The 17869-nt window shown below is 46.3% G+C and overlaps 2 protein-coding genes across 2 annotated transcripts in view; both read left to right on the top strand.

Moving 5' to 3' along the window:
• The first annotated feature begins 7176 nt into the window (after positions 1-7176).
• On the top strand, positions 7177-14167 carry SERTAD4 (SERTA domain containing 4). The gene is made up of 4 exons (XM_066547852.1): positions 7177-7275; positions 7614-7800; positions 8179-8294; positions 11221-14167. The coding sequence occupies exons 2-4, from the start codon at positions 7629-7631 to the stop codon at positions 11980-11982; spliced, it is 1050 nt and encodes a 349-aa protein (XP_066403949.1). The 5' UTR covers positions 7177-7275; positions 7614-7628; the 3' UTR covers positions 11983-14167.
• A 1103-nt stretch (positions 14168-15270) lies between these two features.
• The window catches only part of HHAT (hedgehog acyltransferase), a 192205-nt gene continuing 189606 nt past the window's right edge, over positions 15271-17869 (top strand). The window contains exon 1 of the mRNA XM_066546472.1: positions 15271-15354. The gene's annotated coding sequence lies outside the window, so the exon portion shown is untranslated. The remainder of the gene's footprint in view (positions 15355-17869) is intronic.

Below are 17869 nucleotides of genomic sequence, written 5' to 3'. Positions count from 1 at the left end.
CTGGAGTTCAGCACAATTCAAATGTCTCAGACAGTCTATATAAACATGGCTCCTTACTTAGAGGTCCTGTTGGAAGCTGTTTCTGTTGGACACTTAGTGAATTACAGGCTTTAGAAACTACCTGGCAATGCCTTGAACCAGACACAAAACTTCCACTAATGCAACCTTTAGAGTCTTAAGTAGGTACTTGGCTGCCAGTTGCTTTCAGGCACACTGTAAAGGGACTCTCTGAAAAAAAAGAAAAAAATCTGACTCTGGACCAGCATCACAGTTTGTTTCATCTCGATTTGGAGCGGTTAAATAGGAATTTGCAAAGGAAATGAATGAGGGGACCAGCTTCTTTCATTTAATAGGCTTGTCTAAGTAGAAGCAAGCAACAAAGGAATTCTGTGTAAGGTTTGCAATTTCTGTTGCTCTTGTCTAACCAGATTTAAATCGTCAAAAACAAAACAAACAAACAAACCCCCCAAACCAACATGAGCGAGTGCGAGCGATTTAGGCTGTATGCATTACAAGTGATACAGAATATGCATTTATGATTCAAAATTTTAAACAGCTGAGAAATAAATATGCAAAGTAGATTGTTCTGTTTGCAGATGGTAATCCTGCCGCACTGATTTTGCTCAGCTGTCTGATTTTTCAGTGTCTGCATTCCCGGTTCCTGGGATTCCTGATTAAGAAATAAAATATGAGTCATGGTGCATGGTTACCTTCTGCACATCTGAAAGGCTAACTCAGTGACTGAAAACAGATTATTAGAGGCTGATCTTGCCCTGCTGAATTCGATTCAATGTCAGGGGATTGAGGGAAAAAAAAAAAATCCCTTCTCTGCTCTGCCCTTCATTTTTACAGCTGTAGGATAAATGTTCCTGCCAGAGGGGCTTGCAGGAGAGCGTCTGCCCGGCCCTTGCTGCCGGGGGTCTCTGGGTGGGGCCGGCCAGCGGGCAGCCTGCCGCTCGGCAAGGTGAGGCACATCCCTTCCCTCCCTCTCCCCAGGATGACTCAGGCGGTTATTAAAGATTTCCAGCTTCCAGCTAAAAATGGCATCAGCAGCGGTGCCCCAGAGGGAAGAAGGGGAGACGTGAGAAATGGGTTCTGCTCCTGTCTACAGTGCTAACACACACACACACACACACACACACACTCTCACACACTTGCAGAGCTGATGTGGAGCTCATCTGGGAAAAGTTTATTTTGCAATAAGAGGGTTTAGTATTCTGCTAAAGGCTTTTGCGAAGACTGGATCCAATTTTCAGAGCCTGTTGCCAATATTTGTGAGTCATTTCCTTGGAATCCTACCTTTGGTGTTTATTTCCCTTAGAAGGAAACTTGTAAAAGAATAACAATAGCTCTCATTCTTCGTGGAAAGTAGCACAGAGCAAAGTGGGAGACAACTCGCTCTTTGTTCCAAAACACTTTTGTGTTTGTTTTGTTTACTTACTTCGGCAGACAAAAAGTGAGGAATGCAATATAATTAACTCCATAAACCATCTCATTTACGGTGCCAGTGACATGCATGTGCTGTGCACGGGAGTGAAAGTTAAGTGGGAAGCGCTTTTAATTGGTACCTCTCTTGCAGAGCAAGTGATGAGAACTGCCTGGTGATTCGGGAAGTCTCCTTGTGCAACAGCAGGGCTTTGCTTTTCCTCAGCCCCGCCTGACTACCGGCACTCCTTTTTCTCTCCGGCTTCAGTCCCAATAACAGCACTGGGAGCACCTCCTCAGTGTGAAACCCCTCACAAAGGTTAACTAATCCGAAATGCTCTCAGTTGCAGTTTGCAGCAAGAGGAGCACCCTCTGCCCTCGGGACACTGGAGCGTTTTGAAACCTAAACCCCCACTGAGCCAAGTGCATCCTGGACAGAGTTTTTTATGTGGAGCAAGGCCACGCAGCCACCAGCGGGGTGGAGGCAGAGAGCATATGAGACATTTTGGCTAAGAACACTGGAAAAAATATTTATGCTTACTGAAATGAATACCATGGGGCTTTATTGTTCCAGACCAGGCAGGCAAAGCAGCCTTAGGGAGATGGCTGCAGTAAATGTGATGGCACCTTTTCTCATATCTGCCAGAGCCCTGTGGCAAAATAAATTGCAATTTTGCTTGCATTTTCATATATTTGCATAAATTCTGGGGAAAACTTTAACTGTTAGAACCAGCATTTAAGAGATCACTGCATATTGGCTACCAAGAGTTCTGATAGGTGACATATACCTACAGAGAAATGAAAGAGGAAACATCTCTTCTGTCAGAACAGAAACTTTCTCTTGTTCTGCCTCATAGAAACCAAAAGCAGGAGAAAGTACAAGTGTTAAGAATCCAAAAGGACATTTTCTTTTAAATCTTTTTTTTCAATGAAACCCAGGGGACTCTGACATACCAGTCCAGAGTAACTCCATAAAGTCTTTCTGGGAACAATTCAACTGAAAAGTATGTAAAGAAAAAAATTGGAATATGGGAATTAGAAAAATTAGAGAAATATTTGTTTTAAATGGTGTCTGGAGAAAGAGGCACTTAAGCATCTGGAGCTGCATAATCTAAATTAGGGTAGAAGTTAAGTGAAGATACCTTTGAAAAACTCCCATGAAAGGGCTGTATCTTCACACTGAAATCAATTTCTGATTTCAAGTTAATTCCTTTTCTACCAAACAGTAAGTCCAGCTCTAGAAAAAGGAGGGGAAAAAAGAAAGAAAGCAAAAGAAAAAAAAAACAAAACAGTGGATTCCTTGAAATTCCCTGAAGTAAGGGCCAAGAAATACAGGGAAAAACACTAGACTTGGCAGGTCTATAGTTTATCTATACCTCCAAAGGATGAAAAGCTGAATTGACCCTGTTGGCACACAGACCTGTTGTTCTACCAGTCTAGCTATTTCAGCCAGCCTTAACCCTTTCATTTTGCCCCTGGATCCTGCTTCTGTTAGACAGTGTTTTACACATTCCTGGTAGAGGTACAGCTGAAGAAACAGAAAATCATCATTGCCTCGGGCCCAGACCATCTCACTGCACCTGTCCTCATTCCCCCCTTCACCCCCTGCTGCCTCTTTGGTGACTCCCTCACCACACACCAGGGACTGCTCTGCACCAGCATGATGCAGTTTCAGTCTCCTCAGCTATCTTATACCAGTAAGGGAAGGAAGAAATCTCCCAGCCATGGGCTGTCTCTTGGAAGTCCAGTTTTCAATTTAAATCCATCATGGCCAACTCCAGAGGCTTTTCCACTTCTTGCAGCGTTGCTGCTCAGCTTGCCTCCAAAGCCCTGAGTGCAGGGATTGTCTTTGATCCTTTGCTTTCATTTCCTGTGACTGGACTACCCCAGTGTGTGGCCCCAGTGTGCTGTGATTAGGTGTCCCTTGCATTTCCACTGCTTCATTCATAACATTCCTACAGCTACATACATATCTATCCAAACAATAAACATTTTAATCAAGGCCCTCATTATCTTCCATCTCTGTTTGCAACTTCCTCCTCCTTGAACCTGTGACATATCAGCCAGTTTGATCTATTTAAACACAAGCTCCCAACATCCTTTTCCCTGTCCGAGGCTGTGGTCAGAGCCAAGCCACCTCCTGCCTGTCCTCCTTATTTGCCTCCATCCAGTCTTTTATTTTCCCATGTGAGGTTGTCACAGTTCTGCCATAGCTGTCATCACTCCACCATTGTCTCTACAGCATGGCTCTGCTCTCTTTGCCAGTGATGCTGGCGTCCTGATGCCTTTATCTGCTGCTCCCAGGGGAGCCTTTATGCCCTTTTCCATGACACTCTTGTCCACAGGATGCCCTGCCTCCCTCAGCTAAGTTGGCGACACCAAAGTTTGTTGCATCAACCTTAAAGAGCAGGTGGTTTACAGTGAGATTAGCCTGGACTAGTTTACAGGTGATACAGTCGGGTTTTTTAAGGGAGGTACTTCAGTCTGGGTATGTGTTTGTGCCTTTCCCCTTCCTTTTGCCAGCTGTCATTGCTTCCTTAGACAGGGGGTCTGCACAGCCTGTGTGCAGTGGGATTCCTTATTGCTTCTGCATTGAAAATTTTCTGAAACACCAGAGAGGTAACAGCTACCAAAATGATGGCAATTTTGTTTTCTAAGCACTGCAATCCAGATGTTAACAATGATACAGCACAGCTCAGAAATACTATTCTCTCCTCAAGCCATGTTGTTATGAAATGGAAAGCTCCACACTATGTGATAAAAACTGAACCTGCTGCAGTACTCGGGTACAAACCCAGGGCTAAACAAGGGATAGCCATCTTAAGTCTATTCCCTTGTTTTTATTGGTCTCAGTGAGATTTGCAGCTTTATAGTCATGGGCATTTTATATTTAAGTTTGGGTTTTTAGAGGCATTCTGGAACTGTATAAAAAGCCCCTTTCTCTGACATCGCATCAGGCTTTTTGTAATGTGAATGGCATCATTACAGTTCTCTCATTAACATCATAATGGCTCTGAAGGAATAGGGAGTGAAAACCCCAGCAAATGGAGTAGCGTGGCAATGTATAGTCGTCTTACTGTGTGAAACTGAACACGGAAAAACTTTGACATTTTAACCTTCAGGCTGCTGCAGATGCCTCGGGGTGTCCTCACACTGAATGCATTTGGCTGACAAAATGGAAAAATTCTGGTAGCCTAAGGATGGAGGGCTGGGTTCAATAAAAAACTGTGCCTGGCTTCCATGCCACTGAAGCCCACACAAGGCTCCCAAATGGATTTTTCAAAATTGAATCCAGCCCTAAGTGTCAACCTTTTGCTGTAATTTTATATGGTTAATGTATTGTATGTTCAAATGTACATCTTTCATCCTTTATTTCCAGAGGCGCTAATGGAAATGTAACAATGTGTGTGCTGTTCTGCAAAGTCTCATTGAAACCAACGGGATTTTGGATGAAATCCCTCCATTGCATAAGATAATGTAATAGAAATGGGTTGGGCTGGAGGATGATGAGATCTGGTTCTATTTCTGGCGCTGACACTGATGTGCTGTGTGACTTCTGGCAAGATTCTCAGGAATGGATTTTGCCACCCTTAATGGGAAAAGCAGTAGGCTGGCTCTTGGGGAGCAGTGCCAGAGGTCCTGTTTGCAGAGCTGGGTCCAGCAGCTCTTCCCCAGTAAACACTGGCTCACAGTTCTGCTGCGTCCAACTCTACCTGCAAGGAGGGACTTTTCCCATGTGCTGGGTGCTTGCAGCTCTCTTCCCACTCATCTGCAGCAGCTGGAATTCAGTGCTTCTGAACATCCAAGGGGAACAACAGCACAACCAGAGCCACGAGGCCTTTTAAAAGGACTCATTCTCAGCTTCTGTATGCTGAAGCAATTCCTCTGCCACAAAATAGGACTTATTTTGTAGCTGAGAGCCACCTCTAAATCTTTATAACACAAACTGAGACCTACAAGCTTTGTTTGGGGCCTTGGTTTTCTGGTGATTGGGGTTTTTTCTCCCAGGGAAGGGATATTATTTATGCCTTGTTTTTGTACAGTTTGGAAACATGGAGAATGTGCACGGACAGTAGCTGTTTATGGAAGTGAGCTAGCCTGCCTCTATTAATTTTGCATGTTGTAAATAGCAGAAACAGTTCATTTACTTTTGTGGCTGTCCAGAGAACTCAGTTTTTCAAGATAAATTAGCAGCACTGGGCAGAAGGCATCCCAAAGCTTCCTTCCTTCCTTCCTGCATGTTTCTGCTTGAGCTTAGAAAGACCTGTTTGTGAGGAAATATGGTAAGAAAAAGATGCAGACTTGAAATCTCTGATTCTTATTTAAAAAAAAAGTAAATTCACAAAGAAGTGCTGAATTCATTACGAGCAAAGGAATCCTGACTTCCAGAAGCAGCAGTGAGTTTCTTCCAACCTTTATTCTCTCAGGACAAACACTGAGTGTTGATGTCTTGCCAATGTGAGAAGATTGATGTGCCCCTGTGAATGATTCCTCCATCTGGATTAATGAGAAGAGTCCATTGCTGCTTTCTAATGACGGTGTAATCTTTTCAGATACAAAATATATGACTTGGGTCACTTCTTGGCCCTGCTGTTACATCAGCAGACTGACTCACTTGTTTTGACCACTCCTTCCATGTGTTGGTACTCAGCTGGGAAGAAAAGCTGTGGGGAATAAATAATGTATATTGTCCATGTCAGGGATAACTTTCAACAGGCCAATCCAGTGGCTTGCCGTTCCCTGTGCTGTTTCTTGGTCCAAGAAAAGGAAGATGGCAAGAAAAATGTCTGAGGGCTGCATGCAGTGCTGTAGCAGTAAATTGGCTCTGAGGAAGGGGTTTAGGCACCTGTCAGTCCGGCTGCAGCGAGGCTGGTGGCCTTTACTGAGGCAAACTGCTTGGGGACCTCAGCTGCCTGTGCCTTCAGCTCCCGTTCTTGCCCTGGTGAGGAGGCAAGGCAGATCCGTGCACGCAGGCATCCAAGACACAAACAGCGCACGCTGGAAGCCGTTTCTTAATAAAGTAGCAGCCTTGTGCTAGGATTTAAGAAAACAACCGGCAGATGTGAACGATTTATTTTTCCTCCCTCTTCTGCTGCGGTTTATTTTTCCCTCTTGTTCGAGAGCGCTCAGCTGCTAACACAAACAATTGCTGAAATTCCACCTGCCCACCTGCAGCCCCTCCTTCCCGCCGCCCGCTCGGGCCGTCGCCTTCCTCCGGGAGGGCTGCGCCGAGGGGAAACTACATCCCGCTTTCTTAGAGAGAGGAGGAGGAAGGAGAGGGAGGGGCCGGGCCGTGTCTGGGCGCATTGTTCCGCGCTCCTCTGCCAAGAAGTAGGTGACTATGAACTCATCCTTCGCTCCTCGCAGAAAGTTTGCCGCCTTCCCCCCCTGCTCCCCTCCCCTCCCGCCCGCTGGCGCGGCAGGAGGCAGCTCGCAGCCCGGCGCTGGCCCCGGAGTCCCCGCTCCTGCTTAATATTCCGCCCGCTCCGCCGATGTTGTGCTTGGCTCCGGTGGGACCTCAACTCACGGCGTGAAACCGGAGCCAATTTTCTGTCTTAGTCTCGCAGTGTTTTGACTGGAGGCAGATCCAGTTCAGTCCGATCGGGGCTAGTGGAAACAACTACCTAAGTCTCCGCTGTCTGTATCGTTTGGGAGAGAAGAAAGAAGAAAGGAACGCGATCCCGGACTGCTGGGCGCGCTCTCTCTCTCTCTCTCTCTTACACACACACACACACACACGCACGGCAGACACACGCACCCAGACAGGCAGACTCGCACCCCGCCGGTGCCGAGCGCGCCGTGCCACCGCCGCCGGGAGGAAATGGGAAGCCAGTGAGCGGATCCGTGCCGGTGTGTGAGCGCCGCCGGGGCTGGGAAGGGGCGGCGGGGGGAGCGGGAGCGCGGCCGGGGGCGGCGGGAGCGGGGCCGGGGGCGGCCCGAGGGGAGCGCGCACCAACTCCCGGTGCCGGGGACCCCGCGCCCTTTGTGGGAGAGGGCTGCGCTCTTTCTCCTGCCGTAAGGAGGGGGGGAATAAACCCCAAACGCGTGTCTATGTGAGCTCGATGCGCGTATGTTTTTAATATACGTGTGCGCAGAGGTCTGGCTGCCGGGGGCCGCGGGGGGCGGGACGCGGCGGGGCGGGGGGCAGGTGAGGGCGGCGGGCGCTCATCGCGCTGCTTCGCTTCCAGGTGCCGGCGCCCGCGATGACCCTGGTGCTGCCCATGCAGCGGCTGGGCCGCCCCATCGCCGCCGAGGGAGCCGCCGACCTCGCCGCCTACCGCGCCCTCTGGGAGCCGCCCTGCTGCGGCCGCCCCGGCCCCGCCGCCCCGCCGGCCCCGGCCCCGGCCCCGGCGGCCCCCGGGCCCCCCGCCGCAGGTAGGCACGGCCGGGCACGGCAGGGCACCGCAGCGCCGCGGGGGAGCGGGCGGCACCGGGGGCTGCCCGCGGAGCGAGGCGGGCGGAGGGCGGGGGGCTCCCGCGGGGCCGCAGGTGCGCGGGGCCGGCGGCGCTCGGCACCGGGAGCGGCGGAGCGGCGAAGTTGTCCCTGCGGCGGCCCCGGCTGCCCGCGCCGCCGCTCACACCGGCCCCGGGTCGGGCGCTCGTCAGGAGAGGGTTCATTTCTGATCGCCGCGAATAGATGCGAAAATATGCGGCGGCGTTCTCCTGTAGCGCGAAGGGAAATGAAAAGTATTTTGTTTGGAGAACCTCCGGCAAACCGCATGTCATTTGTCATATCTGATTTATTACCCACAGGATCACATTACAGGGGAATTTCAAATCCTGTAACAACATCCAAGATCACATACTTTAAAAGGAAATATGTGGAAGAAGAGGATTTTCATCCGCCACTCAGCAGCTGTACACATAAAGTATGTTTTCTAATAATCATTATTTTTACTCTGAGTTTCAGATGCTTAGTAACACTCGATTGACCCATTTCCAGAAGGCTGAAATACTCTGCTGAAATTAGGAGAATGATCCAGCTGTTTGCTCAGAAACAAACAGTTGTCACTTCTTCACATTTATTGTTGTATTGTCATCAATTGCAGAAGAAGCAAAGGCGTTTCTGCATTAATAACAACTGCAAATGGAGATGCTGAGAATAACTTTTTTTTTCAGATTGTTTTGTTCTTAGCTAGTTCATGCCCTGCTTACAGAAACAGATCTGTAACAGCATTTAAATGACAGAAAGGAAGAATATAAGTAAAATATTTCCCACTCATATAAAACTTTCTTTCCAGAGAGGAAAATAGTAAGAGGTTCCATATACCCCTCACTGGTCACAGATCCTCTAAAAAACCAGAATGACTTGGAAAGCGAGTACAAGTTCCCTCAATATTTAATCATGTTTATTAAAAAGCTAATAACTCCCAAAGAACAGATTAGTAAATGAAGGATTTTTTTTTTTTTTGGTGAAAGTTGCCAGGGGAGAGATTAGAGCAAACATTTCCCAGGCCAGTGAATACATAAATTGAAATCTGACTTTTTTTTTTTTGCGAGGTTTTATGCTCCTCTTCGTTAAGGGCTCAGTTCTACATGGAACTGAATGCCTGGGGTGAAGTGCTTAAGGATAGCTCATGCCTTGTTACCTTGTTGACTCCTACCTGGCCCACGGAAGTCCAGTCCCACCCATGTTCTCTTGGCAATGGGGGAGGGATTTCTATGGAGGAGAAGCAAGCAGTAATGCTGAGCTCAGTTCCCAAAGACCTTAGAGTAGTTGAAGGAATTTTTAGCTACAAATAGAGTTGTCTGGAAATAAGTACCTGGACCAGAAAGGTGAAAAATTATTAATTTCAGAAGATGTCTGGTCTGCTGCCAAAGCAGTGAATAAACAGCACCAAGGGTGTTGCAGAAAGTGCTCTGGTTAGTGAGTGTCTCACACATGCCACATCTCCCAATTTTCAGCCAGGTTTTTTTTACAAGATTGTTGGATTTTTGTATCAGTGATTAATTTCCTTATAAAGAGGGAGAGAAGGAATAGTTATTTAGTCTTTTCTAACAGCAATAAAAAGCAGTTGTAGAGGCATTGGTAAGCTAGACCCAGCCACTGTTTTGTGCTGTTGTTTGCAGAGGTGTAACATGTCAGAAATTCTGGGTCACCAATTCCTTCTGTTGAGCCAAAATACATTTTCTTCTTTACAGCACTGAGCTCTTGCACAGGGAGGATGCCCACCAGGTTTCCTTGAATTTCTTACATGTTTATACCTCTGCCACCCAGTAAAGAGTTATGTTCTGAGGCTACTTGTCCCTTAGAGGATATGATGGAAGGGCCTGGGGCCTCTCTCCAGAGGGCTGCTGGCAAACCCGTAGAAGAAAGCCTCTGACAACTTGTTCCTACTGGTGTCCCTCCAGTAAATATCTCCAGGAGCATCCCAGTTGAAGGCTTACTGGTTTGCTCCAGGCTTTTATGGCTTCACTGACTGTTGCTGCAGCAGGTACAAAGGATGCAAATGAACCTATAGGCTTAATATAATTTAAAATGAGTCATTTATTATAGAAAATTACTCTCTCTAACAAAGAGCTTCAGCTGTGAACTCATATGAAATTATGGCCAATTTTTGTTTTTATGAGGCACTGTGCTGCTTCTAAGCCTCGCAGATATGACCAGGCTGTGGAAAGAGCTAGAGGGCTGAGGAGAGCTGAATGGATGTGAAAAGCAGCTGTGCTTTAAGCTCTTTCAGTCCTCATAGCTACGACTTCCACTCTGCAAAAATGCTGTAACCATGTGGGAAAGGGAAGAATGATCAAGCCACAGATGGGGGGATTTAGAGCAGTCTCTCTTTGTGCTGTGCTGCTCTCCTCCTACGCGAACCAAATTCTTACTAAAAATGAAAATCAGTTACTAGTGCTTACAGTAGCATGCATTGCCCCCTCTCTTATTTTGATTCCCAGGGTAGCGATTACAGTGCAGAACCCGGGGCCTCCCAGGGGCAGTAACCTGCTCATGCTGCCAGTGCTGAGAAAGGGAGTCTTGGAAGGACCATGGAAGGGAGAACAAATCTGTGGGCGTAGAGCCAGGATTTCTGCAAATCCCTGTCCTCCCTTCGTTTCCTGACCTTATCCCTGCCTATCTGCATTCCCACCGGTCCTGTAGAGCACAGGGCGTAGCACACAGGCCAACAGCTGCTCTCCAGATGCTGGGATGCTTTGAGATGGGTTTCTCCCTGCCTCCCTCCCTGCATGCACTTCTGTGCACAAGAGCAGTGTAAGAGCCTGGCAAATGGAGACCTCCTGGCTGGAGGGCCCCTTCCACTGGCAGCAGATGAAATGCTGCAGCCCTTGCTGTGTGAGGCGATGGCTGCTGGCTGCCTCTTGCAAACCTTGGCGCCGCAGGAAGGACCCTTGCTTGGCTTCAGAGCTGTGCAGAAGCCCCACAGGGGATGATGGAATTGGGTCCATTTGCAACAAAAGGCCCCCCTAGCCATCACTGGAGCAAAACTGCACAACAATTTTATGTTCTAGTCCCAAATGTAATTAAAGAGCCAGATGTGTGCATCTGGATTTTACTCTCCCACCTTGGATTTCTGCCCTGCAATTGCCTCTGTGGTGTAATGCTCAGCTACTTACCCTAAGCTCAGCTGCTTAGCCCCTAAACATGGGGGAATGCTGTGGCCAAGAAAAAGCAGGTCCCCAGCTACAAGGATGTGCAAAATGAAAAAAAGCCAGTTTTAGATGCCTCAGAAAAAGAACAGAAAAATAGTGACACAGAGGGAATACTTTACTTCATTTCCTTTCTCCTTCTCTGTAACAAAACTGGTTGCCTTCAGTTCCATATCGTGTTTTTTGCATTTTCAGACAATCTCCGTGTTTGAGGAGCGGGCCCATATTCTCTACATGTCTTTGGAAAAGCTGAAATTCATTGATGATCCTGAAGTCTACCTGCGCAGATCCGTCCTCATCAACAATCTCATGAAGAGAATCCACGGAGAGATCATCATGCAGAACAACTGGTGCTTCTCCACCTGCTCCTTCAGTGGCACCTCCCCACAAGAGTGGTTTGTGCCTCAGGACTGCCCATACAGAAAACGCCTTCGGATGGCAAAGGAGGAGTACGAGAAGCTCCACATGTGCTGCTTCTATCAAGAATGTGGCAGTCACTATTTAAATCTACCCTACTCTGTTAATGCTAGTACAGAAAGTAATTCCTCTTCTTCTTCCTCCTCTTCCTCCTCCTCCTCCTCCCCCCCTCCCATCTCTTTGCCAAGCTGTTCCCAGCAGGTGGATTATGAAGTTGGCAGCGCACCTTCTTACAGAAATGATGACCAGATACCTGCTAATGAAATATTCATCACTAATGGCAGGTCTCACAGTAATCAGGAAAAGGCAAAATTTAATGACAAGAATGGAGGTAATGAACCTGAAAGAGAAAGCATCGCCCTAAACTGTGAACCTGTAAGAGGCACCCATGCTCTTGAATGTAAAGGCAAATTTTATGACTATTTTGAGACTGGATGTAATGACAAGAGCAACGTAAGTGAATCTTGGAAAAAATCCTTAAGGAAAAAGGAATCTTTACCAAGTAATAAAATCTGCTGCAACAAAGGAAGTAAAATATGAGGCATCTTTCTTGCTCTATTGAAGCATGCACAGCATGTTCCTTCTCTATCAAATTTTTATTTTGAACGGATTTTTTATAGTTTTCTACGAATGGTACAATCATGCCACAAACGTGACGTGTAGAGCGGAGAGCAGATTGCGTAAAGTATCTCTGCCACCCGCATCAGCAGCTATTTATAAACGTGGAGACTTCAGAAAGAACACAGTTGCATTGCTGCTGAGCACTGTAGTCTGTGCAGCTATGGTGGAGCTCTCGTCGCTGAAAATGCCAATCAGCCAGATGGGGAAAACATATCTATTTACATGTCCCCGCCCCCAAGAAGTCTGCCATTAATTAAGAAGAACCTCCATTATGTTTACCAAGGAATTAGAAGTCTGGTAAACAAATTGATGCTACCAGCAAGGATGATGTGCTCCTTGTAACTCAGTATTCATTCTGACAAAGGACTGTCCTCATGGATTGGGAATAAACCATCCTTACGTTTTGTAGTGATACTCTTGAATTCCTGTATTCAGCATCTTGTTCAACTGACAAAATAGGACATAGCATAAAGAAATAACCTGTTTATGGAATCTTAATCAGAATCAAACATGCAGCTCAAGTTACTTGCATGTTTTCACCTCGGCTGTAATAACTAATGAGGTTTGTTGTTACACAAAGCAGGTTTTTTTTTGGTGCCTTACTTTTTGTCTTAATTTTTGCCAGTGTGAAAATTAAGTATGAATCTGATACAGCAGGGATTTAACCTAAACAGAGATTAAAAAAGAAACCCACAGGGTGGATCAATATTATTAGAAACCTTTAACCTTTGAAGTACTGAGTTCAACTTCCTATTCAAACATCTCTGTTCTTCCTTTTTGATGCTCAATTGCTTTTTGATTTGCCATCCTTAGGAAGGGATTTAAGAAACAATAGAGAGATGTCTCTTGTAAACAAGCATTCGATGCTTGAGTGTTTCTATGGCAACTGTCTGTTGCTGGGGCTCTTTTTTTTTCTTCTTCGTATAATGAAGTTCATGACCCAGTGGCATGTTTTATACTTTATTCTGTTTCACATAATTTCTCTATTTTAGATTGCAAAAGCATGCAGGAGTTTTCTATTACTTTTGCCGTTGATTTAAAAAAAGACAAGAAGGCAAAAAGCACAATGTTAATTAATAATGTGGCGATAAACGCAGTTTTATCTGAATGAATGTAAGGGGTTTAATTTTAAAAAAGAACATTTTGGAGATTTCAGTGGCTGAGGACAACATTTAGCCATCCCTAGGTAGATTGATTGCAAAAGTGTGCTGTGTAAAATGCCCAGAAGACATTAGTTGGGGTTGGACCAAGTTGGAGTGAGTCTTGGATTCACCAAATTAATTAGTTCCCACAGTCCCCATAACAACTGGCAGGATGTGCTCAGCAAAATAGCCACATCCAGGCCACAGCTGACTCATAAATAGCTGCCTGTTCCCACAGCATCTTGCACTGAAGTGACATCTCTGCTTGCTTCTTGCCCAAAGGGTGAAAATCACCTCTGTGCTGGGGGAGCAGCCAGCTCAGTGCAGGGCAGGAGTGTCCCCAAGGGGACACAGCCCCAGGCTTGGCGCTGGAGTCAGACTCTGGATCTGAGACCTCCTGCTTTGGGTTCATGGGTTCAGCTGGAGGAGTCCTGGGCCATGGTTATTTTGGGTAGCAAAATACATTTGCAAACTGTATGGTCTTTTTCAGAAAGCCCAGTGGTCACAGGGAAAAGCTACCCTCCCACCAAGGTGACCACAAACACAGCAGGATATAAATCAGTGGTAACCTTTATGAAGTCAGGTGAGTTTAAACTGATAAGTTTGTAAGGGTTATCATTGGGAAAAATGACAAATAAGGAAAGTACAAGTCCCGCCTGATTTCTCCAAGACAGAAGCTTTTTTATTAATAATAATAATATTAAATATAGATCTCATTCATACAGTGTATGAGTAGGATCATCATTTAGACATTTGTCCACAAGGACCAATTTTTTAAAAACCTGATTTTTCTTGTGTTATATCCAGATAGTCTAGTAATGTCTGCTCTTTTCCAATATTTGATAAACGCTTGATGTTTTAAGCTTAAATATTAGATGCTTGTATACTAATGTGTTGTTGTAGTAAAGTGAAATTTCCTTGATATATATTTATTAAAATGACCAAAATTCATTTTAATTTTACATCTCCAATGGCTACTGGGTCCTTTTCCCCACGTTCCCCTCCCTCACCAAAGAAAACACCGTTTAATCAATGTGCTCCCTGCTCTAGAGATTGCAGAGCTGTTGACTGTGCACTGGGTCTGTGAGGGAGCTCAGCCTTGCCAGGGTTTCAGGAGCATTTAGGACAGTCTGAAGGTGCACTGAGAAGCAACAGATTCTCTGTAGACTCGCATGTACAGCCAAGGAAAACACCTGGCCAAATGCTGCCCAAACCACAAATCAGCTAACATTTTTGGGGGGGCTGAAAGCTTTTTGACCCTAAAGGGCTCCTTGGTCCTCCAGAACAAGCCTGCACACATAACCTGTTGCAGAGGCTTCTCAGTTGAATTTGCACAAGCTGAAGTGGTGGATCAGCAGATCTTTGTCTCCTCTGGCCTGTATAATGGCTTCTTTAGTTCCAGAGACTAAAGATTACTGGGTTAATCTGGAAATAAACCTGTAACAGCTTTAGACAGTCTTATTGTCATCAGGGTCTGTAAGGCAGGAAGTGGCATCTAATGAAAGTTGCCCTACAGATAAGTGGGGCTTTATGCCTTTCTCTGGACCTTGCCTCACAAAATAATAGCAAATACTGAAAGTAGATATATTGAAATCAGGAGTCCACTGAGTTATCCTGCTGGCCTCACAAGAGACAGAGGTATTCCACATTAGAAAAGGGAGGTGGAAACACCCTTGTCCCATACCCAGAAAAGCAATAGATCTTGATAGGATCTCCATCCTGGGCTAGACTGAATGGACCTAAATTCAATTTGATTTATGGCATGTGAAGACTGTAAGCCTGATTAGCCTTTTCCCCACTGCACACTCCAGTGCTAAGGACATTTTGCTAGTATCAAAAATTTTCAAGAAATAGTTCTTTTACAAGATTATATGAATGCCTTTCGTCCGTATGTCCCCCACATAACTGCAAAATGAATGCTCCTGGACTTGATCCTGGCCTACCTGCCAGGAAGAGCTGGACAGAAGCGCTTCTCTCTAGGAAGATTGTTTTTCTCTCTATCATGAGACACTTTGCTCCTAGACTGTACGACTATAAAGTACTGTGCCTTTCAGCACATGCCAAACAGCAACAGAAAAAAATGTTTCTGTTGTCACATCAATTTTGCTGTCGCTAGGAACAGAAATGTCATCTTATCTTCAGGATCCAGGTAATACATTTCACTTGGAAATGCACAGTTCATTTGGGTTGAAAAAATCATGTTTCTTTTTCAAAGCACGTGGCATAATATCATTGTGCTTCATGTATACTCACTACTTTTGGTAAAATTTTACTATTTTTACTGTATTAGCTAATCTGTTGAAACAGCTTAACATGGGTACTGAAGCATCCTCAGCACTCAGACAGCCTCAGCTGGCAGTGATGTGCAGTGCCAGCAGAGCAGCTGGTTCTGCAGGGAAAACAGCCACAGCCTGAGCCACAGAAATGAAATGCTTCTTTCAGTCCTGAAGGTGTTACGCCCTTAAGCAAAATTGTGGCAGAGACTTTCACATTTCATCTTCCTGCATGCCCTCCATCCTCCTTTTACGCCCCTCATCTACCATCTGTCCTTTTGTGTCCTGCCATCATGATGACCATGACACGCTGCCAGGGTGCCACCACCCTTCGGATTTGTGCAGGGGAAGCAGGGAGCTGGTTCAGAGCCACAGCTCGAGCTAAGGCGGTGTTTAAACAAAGCAACCAGGTGGCTGCTCTGGTCCCTCTGGAGCCTTGTGCCAGTTGTGACCCCCCACACCTAAATGACTTTTCCAGCTGCCTGTAGCTCAGAGTGCCACTACGGAGTGATCTGGTGATAAGAGAGTTATGGCTGAAGCAAAGAGGTGAAGGTGATTTCTAGCCTGCATTTGACTTGTGTCCTTTCATTGCTTTCTTGAGCAAGAGGTGTAGCAAGTGCAATGGTTGCTTACTCATGCCAGGAACCTCGACAAAAGAGGTTTCTTAAGTTTTATCACAAAAAAACCCCAAAACAAAATGGGTCAGTCACATCAGGGAAAGGTTTAAACTGCTGTGAGGTGAAGGATTTCATCTGCTGTTGTACTCAGTGAATACAACTCTCACACGGGGGCCTCCCAAAGGGACCTGACCTTTTACATTGTCCATCCCTTGCTTTGCAGCCTCTAAGACAGGGGCTGCCCTTGCTTTCTGGAGGTCACCATTTGGGCTCCTAAGGACTGGTATGAGCTTTTCTACAGCTGCACAAAGCACCCCAGAGGCTTTTCCTGGCAGGGTGTGCAGAGCCTGTTAAAATATCGTAGCCAGGAAAGTGTTTCAAAGGATCCTGCTGGAAATGTTAGGAGATGCGAATCTTCCACATCCCATATAACAGCCAAGCCGCTCAGTCACAACTACTTGGAATACACAGTAATTTCCTGTGTTTTTTCAATCTCACTTAAACTTCTCTGACAGATGGGGAAAGATGACTAAACCAAGGGAGTTTACAAAAGTTCGTCTTGTGGTGTTTGCAAACTGTCTCTGTGAGGTCCATTTTCTCTAATGTAAACACAGCCGTGGCTGGGCGCCGAGTGCCTTTGCAGCAGCTAATCCTGCTCAGCTTAAGGCTGCTGAGACGAGGAGTACCCAGGCAGCCAGTCCACTCTGGGGGCTGAACATGAACCAGCCCTGGGGCTGAGGGGTGTTAGGGGGAGACCTTCCCTTTCTGGGCTTTAAACAACGTGAAGCAAAGCAGCTGTGGCTCTAAGAGCAGACCAGGTTTACTATGCCGGGTCAGAGGCTTTCCAAGGAGCCTTGGATCAGGTGTGGAAGGTTAGATAAAACTCCAGGGTAATAATCATGTGAAAGCAATTGCCTTTGGAGCTATAGTTGGCCTATTGTTGATCTCCCTGGTCTTTAAATCCCTGCCAGGAAGGGAGTATACCTTGGGGAAAGTTGAGTTTCAGTTCCTTGGCCTTGCAGAAGTGGTGCAGAGTATGCAAAGCTTTTTCACCAGCTCCAGCTGAAAGGCCAGGTAGGCAAATGTTTTAACTTCTTTTATTGCTCAAGTTCCCCTTGCTGAGGAATGCAGGTTGTGTGAGGAGGAGCCACAGATGGGTGGTCTGTGTACACTCAGAAGTATTCATGAGCAGAAAACCCCAAACACCAACAAAAACCCCAAAGCAGAGAGATACTGAATTTGAAAAAGTAACTCATCTTCTATAGCTAGTAATTCTTAATTAATCCAGCATCACTCTCCAGTTTACTGTGGAGAGCATTTATTCTGTCATACTGGCATTGCAGCAGGACAATAAATGGTCTGTCTGCTCAAGGTCAGTCCATTTACAGCTACCTCCTGCAGTGGTGCTTTCCCTGTGGAATACCCCACTAGGCTCATCCTTCTGTCTGCTGCTCTGTGTCTGCCCCCTGAAACCACTAGAGGCTCAGGTCCTTGCAGGGGAGGATGATGGACTGCCAGTAGCTGCTGGTCATCTCTCCTCCATGATACTGGCCTGTAGCTGCCACAGTTGCGCTCAGCAAGCTCAGAGGGACCCCACAACATCCTTCTACCATCCCCTCACTGCCTTATATTTCTGATGCAGTATTTTCCCTTGTGAACTATGACTGGTGTCAATGGTCTCTAGCAGTTTGCTGGCTGGTATTTCACAGATTTTTGCAGCTGGATGATGGGTAATGAGACCCTTAGCTGGCATGAGATGATGCAGTGTTATTGA

Source organism: Molothrus aeneus, chromosome 3, assembly GCF_037042795.1.
Source record: "Molothrus aeneus isolate 106 chromosome 3, BPBGC_Maene_1.0, whole genome shotgun sequence".
NCBI classification, from domain to species: Eukaryota; Metazoa; Chordata; class Aves; order Passeriformes; family Icteridae; genus Molothrus; species Molothrus aeneus.
Note: the sequence above shows the minus strand (reverse complement) of the source record. Positions and strands in the feature narration are given on the sequence as shown.

What these genes read in the sequence shown, in the direction of transcription:
- SERTAD4 (XM_066547852.1), top strand. Translation starts at nt 7,629, where the DNA reads ATGACCCTGGTGCTGCCCATGCAGCGGCTGGGCCGCCCCATCGCCGCC. An exon ending in CCCCGGGCCCCCCGCCGCAG is followed by an intron (nt 7,801 to 8,178) that starts GTAGGCACGGCC and finishes TATTACCCACAG; the next exon opens with GATCACATTACAGGGGAATT. An exon ending in TCAGCAGCTGTACACATAAA is followed by an intron (nt 8,295 to 11,220) that starts GTATGTTTTCTA and finishes TTGCATTTTCAG; the next exon opens with ACAATCTCCGTGTTTGAGGA.